Genomic DNA, 12,238 nt, shown 5'->3' on the forward strand with positions numbered 1-12,238 from the left:
GGCAGGTCCAAAAAGCTCGCTGCCTTCCTCACCACAGCATGAAAGGAAGCAGCCTCCTCCGTATATTCCCCTGGAGATGAAAGGTCCCACTCAGGGGAAGTGTCCAGCCCACTGGCTGTATCCAGACCATGTAGTCCGTCTCCAGAGTCCTCAATCTCTCCCTCCTCTAAGACTCGCTGGTACTCCTGCTCTTCTAAAAGACGGAGAGCACGCCTCCTCGAATGAAGTCTCTCCTCGATACGCGGAGTCGACATGGCCTCCGCCGACGTCGAAGAACGGCGCCGATCTCCAGAAGCATCTGACGCCGCGTCCGGCGCCACAGGCAGCTTCGGCGCCGAGGTAGGAGCCGGAGGACGAGGTCTTGGAGCCGATGGACCAACCGGAGTCACAGGGCAAAATCCTGACTTCGACAGAAGGGCAACCTCCGGGGCCGAAACATCCGAAGCCACCGGAGCGGCCACCGACGCCGGCACCGGCGCCGAGCCCACATTCCCAAAAGGGAGAAAGGGCATAAAGGGTGCCGGCCGAAGAGGCGCAGGATCACCCAACGAAAAGGCCAAGGGCCCCGAAGGACCAGCCGGAGCAGCTCCTGGAGCCATCTGCTGAAAGATGGTATACATCGCATTAAGAAACGCGGTACTATCGGCTCCAGGAGTGGGAAAAGCCGGATACTGGGGTGCCTGGATCGAGGGCGACCCCGACGCCGGCCTCGACGCCGGAGAAAACACAAGAGGCTGCACCACCTCAATCACTGACGCCTGACCAGGCGAAGTCGGTGACGCCGGAGAGGGCAACGGCGTTGATGGATGCGGCGTGACCGTGGGGCTGACCTCCCAAGTCCTCCGACGCCGAGCCGAAGGTGACCTCGAACGAGACTCCTTGCTGGAATGACGTCGTGAGTCTCTACGGCGCCGGGAGTCTCGATGACGCCGGTGAGACCTTGGCTAAGAAGACTTCTTATGATGTTTCTCCTTCTTCTTTGACTTTGCCATGAATAACTTGGCCTCACGCTCTTTGAGGGCCTTCGGATTCATGTGTTGACATGAATCGCAAGTCGAGACGTCGTGGTCGGAGCTCAAACACCATAGACAGTCGGAGTGAGGACCTGTAACTGACATCTTGCCCCCACACTCTCGACAGGGCTTGAAACCCGACTTCCTCTGAGACATTATTACCGCAGAGAAGACTACGCAGCAGACAATACACTGTAACCACGAAGGTAACAGTAGCTCCCTCGAAGATAACCGTTTCGAATGCACGGAAAAAAGGGAACTGTCATCGGCACGTCGGCGAGGACCTCTTATTGCCTGTATGACGTCAGACGGCGTCGCGTGGGCTAGAGTGACGTCCTCGTCGACGTGCAGAGACTAGTGAGAAGATTTCCGTCGAATGCTGGCGCCATGGGAGTATTCATCAGGTGAGGAATCCACAGGTAGTTGTATCCATCAGAAATGATCATCTACTGGCTTTACATGTAAGGTAAGGTTGCAGTGTGTGCTCTTTGCACCTGCACTCGACCAGCTCTCTGCACAAATCTCAGTCCTTTTGTGCATCCTGTGCTCTCTCCTCCACTTATACTATCGTATGACTCATGTAGAGTGAAAAAGTATTCACCAAGCTTCACCAAAAGATAACGCAGCAACAAAATGGACAACAGCAGTAGAAGGATCCCTTATACCATGAAGACACTGCAGCAGTGTAGATGTCTATACACAGGGCAGGCTACAACATGTGTGTGCAGGAGTGCAACACTGCTGGGTCTGGTGGCTTAGTGGAGTAATGTGTCCACTGTAGGGGCCTGTGTCCAAACTCATGGTCACAGGTTTGAATCCCTCTAAGTCTGCTTAGCCTTTCATCCCTCTGAGGTTGATAAAATTAGTACCATTGAGTTGGATAACAGTAAGCATGTTATTCAGCGCCAAGATACCCTTCTGGGTGAACATGCACTTTACAAATACATATGTTGTTATGTTATGATATTTACTGTGTGTGAAGAAAGACTTATTCGCTACTATGAGCCATATGCACCTCAACCGTGTACTCCTCCAGCTCGCCAACATCTTTTCAAAATACAAATATGAAAACTAGTTTAGGTAGCCAATCTTTGCTTTACACCTTTGTAATTTTATTTAAAGCCTTGTTCTACAGCAGAATTATATTTTCATGTTGATCCAGCTATGCCTCTAAGCGTGAACTGATTATCTTGACGCTTTCAGAAGGCGTTTAATCTAATTACCCTTATAACTTGAGCACTGTTTAGAATGCTGCTGGAGCAGTTTCACCACACTACCTGAAAAATCTGCTCTGGGTGTCTGTTCAAAATAAAATGATTTTTCAGATTTACTCTGGTTCATAAATACAAGTGCGAGTCTTCACTCTATCTCTGCCCACCAATACTACATTACTGTAGAGCCTGATAAAGCCACACTTATTTGCTGAGGCAGGTTTTGATAACACTTTCTTCCCGTAACTGGTCATCTTCAGAATCAAAACAGCCTTTACACTTTGTTCCAGTCAGTGGATGCTCTCTTTTCACCAATATTTTAAAATGTGTTTTTGTTGTTCCATGCAATCTGCCCTACTCCAATCCAAATCAGTCTGTCTCACTCCAGTCCAACAGTATGCCCCACCCCAATCCAAAAAAATCTTCCCAACCTCAATCAGCACCACTCCAATACACCCACTCCATCCCAATTCACCCCACTCATATCCACCACAATCCACACACTAGTCCACCCCACCAATCCAATCTCCCTCACTCCAATCCACCTCACCCCAATCCATCCCCCACCACTCCAATTCACTGCACTCCAAGCTACATTTCTCCAACCCAATCAACCCCACACCAATCTAATAAACCCCAATCCAATCCACCACATTTCAACCCACCCTACTGAAGTCCAACGCACCCTAACCAGCCCACCCACTCCAGTCCACCCCACTCAATCCAATCCACCGCAATTTACACCAATCCAATTCACACCACTACCTCAATCCACTCCAACGCACTCCACCCTAATTCTACCCCTCTCTACTCTATGCCACGCCATTCGGCAACACTGCACTCTTCGACACTGCAGTCTATGACTCTGCCACTGCAGTCTACTCCCCTCTACAGAACTCTACAACACTCTACACCCACTACTTCATTGTCTGGCACTCTACCCCAACAAATGCAGTCTATGGACACTATATCCCCCCCACTCCACTCTAGGAGACCCCACACGACTAACTTTTAATCATACGGAATAGCAGCCACACTTGCGTACAACATGGCAAATACACATTGCCAATACCAATAACTTGCGTATAGGCATGACCTATGGGCTTTGCCTATGCTTGTTTCGTCTAGTTGCTCTATTCCAGGACAAACGTCTTGCCGATCTACACAAAAATCCGAATCTTTCAGCATGTAAAAATCTACTTAAAAATTGCAGTTCTAGCGCGAGCTCTACGTATCTGCTTCCTCTGTTGTCCTTGCTTTGTTGTTTATTTTGTCAGCTCCTGATACTGTCACATAATAAATCCATATAACCTAACATAACAATTAACTGACTCATGTAAAGGTTTGATGGATCCATAATAGTACACTTTGTCCCCAACACTTCTTTAGATTCACAAGTTTATTCTTTACAAAGGCCTCCTTATAAAATTTACCATCTCCCAAAGAGTCTGTCCCGAAAGTCAACATATTACATTGTTGATAGTCGATTTTTTTTCCTCAGGTCTTAACTTGAAAACACGGTTTGTCGAAAAAACGAAAGTGCGCCCTAATGATAAGGTTTGTAAATCTCTCTCCATTTGTAATGACCATGTCCAAAAGCTATATCTTATGAATATACAATGTATTAAATTACTTGAGCATTCTTCTTTTAGGAAGCTCATGATGTCACTGCTCACTTCTGATGCAGGCACTGGGATGTCAGTCAGCATCAGGTGAACTGAATTCCTCTATAAGAAATAGCATAATTCAATTGACGCAGTATGAAAAGCCTAACAACCACACATCTTTCTTCCACTTACTCCTTGTCTATGAAGGTAACCTGTTTATTAGCCTAAGAAGACTGGTATTCCGGATCTTGTGAAATGAACTCATGTGTCTGCTTGATCCCACCTCTCAGCTCACCTCGTCTCTAAATAGATCGTACATACAAATGACGGACACACTGTTCCCTGTTTAGCATGTCTCTTCTGAACATGACATACACTAGTACAGGTTTTACCAAACCATTACTTATTCCACACCATATGGTTAAGTAGGCATAGCCATTGTTCTCTTGACGTAAATCTACATGCATTGCGGTCATCCTCCATAGCCATGTTTGTAGGTTTGGGTTATGAAGGCCCAAAACGCAGTGCTTAATTTGTAAATAAAAACGTGCAGGTGCCGAAAGCTCTCATATGAAAAACGCGGCTGCTGCATTGAAATGTGCGAGCACGGAGGACCGAGACAGTGTAAACCTCTAGCCATCTCGGGCCTCTTTAATCCATTTACAGCCACTTCCTGCCTCTTCAACTCAGTCTTACTACACCTTTCTGTTTTCTCCCTTTGTGACGCTTTTTCGCTTTTCTCTTCCTTCAGCTTTCACATGTGTGTCTTGTGCTCTCAAATGCCTGAGGCAGAAAAATAAACGCCGGCCCTGAAAAATAAGTGCCGGTGCTCCGCACCGGAAACAATCAAGCCCAAATGTTGTTCCGATGGTGAAAGCATAGGATACAGTGCATCTCATAAAGCAGTACTTCACTATCAAATTATAAAACAGGCTGCACTTAAAAATAGCAGATAAGTGGCCACCATGCAAATTAACCAACATTCATTTTAAAAAAAATATGATTAGGATGCATTTATCTTGATCGAATAAGTTATTTTTGGCCGGCAGCATTAGTGCATAGCATACATTTACATTCAATTGATTACATTCAAATTATTCAATTTAGGATTTCAGCAGTAATAGAATTTGATTGGATGACTTTTCTTTACAGAGATTTTTAGAAATACAGTTCTTATCTTGTAAAGTCAATAAACTGTTAAAACAGCTTGGATTCGAAGCTGATATGACCCTGTGCATAAAAGGGCCATTGTGCTTTCTATTTGGATATCGTCTCTACAATACAAACGTCTGTCCAATTTTTCTTCCTGTACAGAAAAACAATATAACCGATAGTAACCTTTTTTTAACTCCTGCCTGCCTTTGAGAAGGACAAGGGCCACTTCTGCAGCGTAACTTTGTCGTCGCGAGGGTGTACTGAACACTTTTTGGATTGAACATCATTGCTTCATACACCACTTGGAGTAGTAAGAAAAAAAAGCCACTCAACTGCGAAAGTGTGTCATACCTTTATCGAGGGAAGCGCCAGCCATGTGATAAAAACTTAAAGCTGTGTCCACGTCGTTTATATTCTTCAGGAAAGTAAAGAAATGTTCTACTTCTTCAAACGTGAGCCCCTGGAAAAACAAACGGATCCTTCATTGGGGTCTATGTCTCCTGCCACGTATGGATTTGTAATTTTTTTTTTACGCATGATGCAAAAACATACAAAAGACAAGGGAGGGCATTAGACGAGTCAATATCACTGTTAATTGATCTTCCTCACCAAAAACAGCATGGAAAATAATTATGGAGCGTAAAGCCACATAAAAAGTAACCAAGACAAGTTATTTAAGTAATCGAGTAGTTTGTAGATTATGCATTTGTACATTATCTACAACATGCTTAACAGCTCACAATGTGTACTGACAGCTGCAAACATGACAAGTAAGGGAAAGCGGTAGAACATATTAGCACTCCTTCAGTGTGGTTACTAGTGTCACATGGGGCGATTCAGATTTCTATTTTTTTTTTCAAGCACTAATTATGATATGTCATCTAAGGGAAAAATGCAGTACAAAATCCAGCTGAAAAGGGACTGTGGGGGTGGTGGGGTGTCAAAATTCAGGATTTTTCTCAGTAGATTAAAGCATTATGCAAACGATTTCGTGACGATTCTAATAACATGCATGTGCCAATGCAGGCACCTTAAGTCAAATAGTATTCAACTATATTTTTTAGGATATACATGATAGTCAGAGAGTTACTTTTCATGTTAATTTATTGAGAACGATTTAGTTAGCTTTTTACGTTGATTATTATATCATAAATACATTAGGCCAATTAATACTTGTATAGCTCAGTTTTGTTTTTGAAAATGGACTTGGAGAGCTACTGACAGTCAGAATGGCAGGATCCCATTTTGGATGTTATATTTCCTGCATACTGCAATCAGTTTTGAGACAGGTCATCTCAGTAATTTTCCAGTCCCACTGCATGTAGTACTCCCCCTAGTGTGAATGTTTTCTCTGCCTCAGGGTTTGTGTGCCCATGGTCCATGTGCTCTCTGTCCCAGACTCCGCATGTCTCTGTCCAAGTGTCTCCAGTTCCACCATCTTCCTCCTCAGTGTCCAGGCCTCCTGTCCAAGCGTCATGTTGTCCTTGTCTCAGAATCACCGATTCCGAAATTTAGTGACCAGGACCCCCTCTACTACTCGTTCCCAGTATTTTTGATGCCACTCCTAGCAACTGTTTCCTTATCCTAATTTCGTGACAAAGGGTACATTTCTTTCAATGCTGCATGTTCACTGATCTATACCAAAATGAAAACCTGGCAATGGCTGTAGAGTGTCGGGTCATAAATAGTCTGAAAAGAAGCAACTTGTGCAAAACTCCACTGCCCAAATTTCCAGTGTTCAAGTATAATTACAAATAAACGCCATACACTGGCCCATATACAGACCATGATATCCAACCTTTGATGTTGTAGGGAAAAACAAGACAAAGGAATGAAAATGTGCTAGCAAACAGTAGGGCATAGGCTAGTCTTAGGGTCTCTTCAAGCAAGAAACTGCTCACAAAAGCAATTCTTCTTCATGGGAAAACACTTTTTTTTTCTTTTTTAGGTTGAGCCTAGGCAGCGCTTACGCTCTCTATTTGAGACATGTTTTATACACTTTGTGGGCTTACAGCCTGCCTATTGTCTTTTTATTTGTTACTTCAATTGTCCTTCAAAAATGCTTGCTTGCTAGTGGTCAATCTTTTCTTTTTATCCAACCTTGTTGTCATTTGTTTCCTCCCAAAGAGCAGTACCTAGCTAATGGCATCTTTCTACTTGGGTGCTTATCTGTTTGGTTAAGCATACTCATTTTTTATTTTGGTTATAGTCGTGTTGTCAGAAGGTCAGCTTTTACACATTCACCCAACAGGAGAAGCTTGTTTCTGTAAACAGGGATGCAAATCATGTTCTTATCTCACCACATTTGCTGAGATCAAACGTCAGATCCTGTTTTCAGATGGCTCTGTTCCATGCCCCAATCTCATCCCGCTTGCTTCTTGTTACTTTTGTTGTGTCCAGATTGGATCCAATATCTGGCAGCCCCCAACCACCCAAAAAATCTGTTCACATTTTCCAGCGCATACTTCTCCAGTTGGCGATCAGAGTAGTCCAGCGGAGAAACAGTGAAAAAAAGAGCCTTACTAAGACAGCACGGGCTCAAATGGCATCCCTACCCCCAACAAGACACTAAAGGTAGGGTTCCTTATTCTCCATACTATACACAGTGATGGATCTCATTAGTGCTGCCTCTAGTGCAAGTATGCCTCAATCCCTGGTGCTTTTAGGTTCTGTTTCTGATACACACGCTTGTACTGTCTCTAGTAGTGCAGTACTGAGTCTCTTATTAAAGCTGCATGTGTCCGTCTCTGATGCACACTTGCTGCATCATTGGAATCTTCTGGTTCTGTTGCTGGTTTAACCTATGTTTTCCTTTGGAATGGCTGCTCAGATGGCATCTAAGTAGCTCAGATTTGGTGCTGTCTCTGAGAACGACACAGACCGTAAATGCCCTCACAGTTTTATGGTCATGCCTTTCACTGGTGTTTTTGATGTGTAGCACTAGTGCTGTCCCAGGAAAAGCCTAGCATAGGTTGCTTCTCTAACTAGTACTCTACACAGAGACACATTTAGGTGCTCAATCTTCCCACGAATTAGGGCCAAAAGGTCCAACATTAGGGCCAATGTATAGTGTGTTTAAACACTTTTCTGAAGGCTGTGCCCCCCGTCTGCTTTTTGAGTGTTTTTCCTTTTATGGTGCACTCTAATTTTGCCCTTTCACATTCCCCCTGCTCCTCCCAAACTTTAAATACACGGGCAATTAAAGAGGGGTGTGTGTGCGAAATATGGTACTTCCCAGGGCGCTGTTCGAGCAAAGGCCAGCTCTTGAAAAGTGAAAAAGTAAAATGTGTTGTGTGAGAGATTGTGAAAAGTATCTTGGCTTTAATGGACGGTGCAGCAGGTATAACAGGCGCATAATAAAAAGGAGTATGCAAAGCTTGTGTAATATGCTTTTGCACAATTAGGGCAAAATGTGGAATAATTTGTGTGACTGTGAAACAGCAAACTGGAATTTGGCACTATATTTCGGCAAGGAACAAATCCATCTTAAATGTGAGGTATAATTTGCGCTAAAGAAACAAAAAACAAAACAGGTTCTGAAAACTACAGGGAGTGCAGAATTATTAGGCAAATGATTATTTTGACCACATCATCCTCTTTATGCATGTTGTCTTACTCCAAGTTGTATAGGCTCGAAAGCCTACTACCAATTAAGCATATTAGGTGATGTGCATCTCTGTAATGAGAAGGGGTGTGGTCTAATGACATCAACACCCTATATCAGGTGTGCATAATTATTAGGCAACTTCCTTTCCTTTGGCAAAATGGGTCAAAAGAAGGACTTGACAGGCTCAGAAAAGTCAAAAATAGTGAGATATCTTGCAGAGGGATGCAGCACTCTTAAAATTGCAAAGCTTCTGAAGCGTGATCATCGAACAATCAAGCGTTTCATTCAAAATAGTCAACAGGGTCGCAAGAAGCGTGTGGAAAAACCAAGGCGCAAAATAACTGCCCATGAACTGAGAAAAGTCAAGCGTGCAGCTGCCACGATGCCACTTGCCACCAGTTTGGCCATATTTCAGAGCTGCAACATCACTGGAGTGCCCAAAAGCACAAGGTGTGCAATACTCAGAGACATGGCCAAGGTAAGAAAGGCTGAAAGACGACCACCACTGAACAAGACACACAAGCTGAAACGTCAAGACTGGGCCAAGAAATATCTCAAGACTGATTTTTCTAAGGTTTTATGGACTGATGAAATGAGAGTGAGTCTTGATGGGCCAGATGGATGGGCCCGTGGCTGGATTGGTAAAGGGCAGAGAGGTCCAGTCCGACTCAGACGCCAGCAAGGTTGAGGTGGAGTACTGGTTTGGGCTGGTATCATCAAAGATGCGTTGTGGGGCCTTTTCGGGTTGAGGATGGAGTCAAGCTCAACTCCCAGTCCTACTGCCAGTTCCTGGAAGACACCTTCTTCAAGCAGTGGTACAGGAAGAAGTCTGCATCCTTCAAGAAAAACATGATTTTCATGCAGGACAATGCTCCATCACACGCGTCCAAGTACTCCACAGCGTGGCTGGCAAGAAAGGGTATAAAAGAAGGAAATCTAATGACATGGCCTCCTTGTTCACCTGATCTGAACCCCATTGAGAACCTGTGGTCCATCATCAAATGTGAGATTTACAAGGAGGGAAAACAGTACACCTCTCTGAACAGTGTCTGGGAGGCTGTGGTTGCTGCTGCACGCAATGTTGATGGTGAACAGATCAAAACACTGACAGAATCCATGGATGGCAGGCTTTTGAGTGTCCTTGCAAAGAAAGGTGGCTATATTGGTCACTGATTTGTTTTTGTTTTGTTTTTGAATGTCAGAAATGTATATTTGTGAATGTTGAGATGTTATATTGGTTTCACTGGTAATAATAAATAATTGAAATGGGTATATATTTTTTTTTGTTAAGTTGCCTAATAATTATGCACAGTAATAGTCACCTGCACACACAGATATCCCCCTAACATAGCTAAAACTAAAAACAAACTAAAAACTACTTCCAAAAATATTCAGCTTTGATATTAATGAGTTTTTTGGGTTCATTGAGAACATGGTTGTTGTTCAATAATAAAATTAATCCTCAAAAATACAACTTGCCTAATAATTCTGCACTCCCTGTAAAGCTGCACACCTTGTTCACTTACCCTCGGGCTAAATGGGTTCAATGAACAGTACATTGACAAACACACAATGTTGAATATACCAACTTATTTGTCTGTTTTCATTTGGCATTTATTATTCAACGCAATGGTACGTCGAGCTGCTTTGTGTGACTTTATTAGGTAAGGGCTTGCACTGACTCCTACGGGTGTTAGCAAAGTTCACGCTGAGCAGCTCCCTTGGTTGATAAATGTTGTGCTTTCGTGCTGTCATGTATTCATTACAATGAAATACTTGCAACAGTGCAGTGAAGAACTAAGCATGTGAAACAGCTCTAATGTCTGATGGTCGAGCTTGTAAGTTGTGCCACCTGCCATCTGAGTAATGAACCTTTATCTTCTTTGTCGATCCTATAAAGCTAATAGGTTGTGTTTCTTGAGAGGTTGATGTGATATGCATGAGCTTGTGAGATTTGTGCAGCTATACCTCAGATTTCATAGTCTAGTGAGCATGCAGCATTTATTGTACCACACAGTTAAGTAGCCCTTTAGACATGTCCCAAACCTGCCACTGCAGCCTGTGTGTGCTATCTTACACAACCATTTCGACCTGGAAAGGTAAACCTCTTGCCATGACCAAACCTCCCTTTTTACATATAAGCCGCCAATAATATTTTAGCCATTCTGAACAGCAATAGTGTACAACATGGCTAAATCATATAGGCAATACTTGTCTACCTTTGGCATCCTGCCCAAACCCCATGGCCGAATGTGAATTGAAAATGCCTACCAAGGCATGTAAAAGTATGTAAAGAAAATGAGGCAAACACATACAATGCTCAAAGACTACAAACATTTAGGGACGATTCATGGGAAGAAACAATTTATACATCAAGATTGTAAGCGTCTTAGTTCCTTGCAGGAAGTGCACATCAGGTACACAAAGTGCAATCTTGAAAGTTTTCAGAAAAGGGTGTATTTTTACTTTACCAAACACATAAAACTAAAGCCAAATTTAGCCAAATGCGTTTCTTGGCAAACATCCTTTTCCACAAGGGAAAGCAGAAATAGAATAAGGTTGAATATGAAGGAAGTGTTAGGAGCAGAATGTAAGAAAAGTGCAATGCAGCAATAGATCCTGATAAGTAATTTTGGCAAAGTTAAGTTCAGCTTTTTAAAATCATGTTGCCAATTCTTGCTCTGGCCAGGGAGTGTATATGTAGAAGGCTTAATCATCTTATAAAGTATGGCTTCATAGTCTAATCACATGACCAAGATCTCTGTGCTTAATTTGTAATAAAAAAATAGAGACAAAAAACGGGCCGAAAGTCAGAAAGTAGACCCAGCAAACAAAGCTGAATGTCTGGTTTGCTGAAAAACAGGACTGCCTAACCTTGACTTCACTGCATGGCTCTATCATTGTTCCACCATCCCACACTTTGTCTCTGGCTCTCACTTTTGCAAATGTGTTTCCATCTCTCTATTCTCTTTGCTACATTTGAAATTTTTCTCAATCCTTTCTGCCTTTTTCTCTCGCTTTGGTTAAAGACCGATGACGAAAGGAAAATGTTACTTACCCAGTAAGCATCTGTTTGTGGCTTGTGGTGCTGTAGATTCACATGCTCTGCATGCTCCTGACATCTAGTGTTGGGTTTGGAGTGTTGCAAGTTTTTTTTTTCTTTGAAGAAGCATTTTCGAATCACAAGATCGAGTGACTCGTCCTTCTCGGCGATACTGCCCATGGGCACTGACTCCTCTGTTAGACCGTTTTCCCACAAGTGTATGGAAAAAAAAAAAGGAGTGTAGAGGAAGTATAGAGAAAGATGTCCATGCAAATACAAATATAAAGCAACTGAAACAGCCACAGGTGTCCAAGGAGGAGGGAGGGGGAACGTGAATCTACAGCACTACATGCCACGAACAGATGCTTACTGAATAAGTAATATTTTCCATTCAATGGCGTGTGTGGCTGTAGATACACATGCTTTGCATAGGCTGAAAAGCAGTTCCTCTATAAAAAGCAGTGGCTAGCCTGTGGAAGTTGCGGTTGACTGGAAAATTGTGCTCTGTACTGCTTGGCCTACACTGGCTTGCAGACGTGGAAATACATATGCCCAACAATGTTTTGTAAATGTATGTGGTGCAGACCACGCAGCTGCTTTGC

The 12,238-nt window shown here is 43.3% G+C and overlaps 1 protein-coding gene across 2 annotated transcripts in view; it reads right to left on the reverse strand.

The window, feature by feature from the left end:
- MICU1 (mitochondrial calcium uptake 1) overlaps positions 1–12,238 on the reverse strand; it is a 542,154-nt gene that overhangs the window by 118,697 nt on the left and 411,219 nt on the right. For both annotated transcript variants that reach the window (XM_069240390.1, XM_069240391.1), the window contains exon 10: positions 5,338–5,446. In XM_069240390.1, coding sequence (XP_069096491.1) covers positions 5,338–5,446 — 109 coding nt within the window. The remainder of the gene's footprint in view (positions 1–5,337; positions 5,447–12,238) is intronic.

Source organism: Pleurodeles waltl, chromosome 6 (assembly GCF_031143425.1).
Source record: "Pleurodeles waltl isolate 20211129_DDA chromosome 6, aPleWal1.hap1.20221129, whole genome shotgun sequence".
NCBI classification, from domain to species: Eukaryota; Metazoa; Chordata; class Amphibia; order Caudata; family Salamandridae; genus Pleurodeles; species Pleurodeles waltl.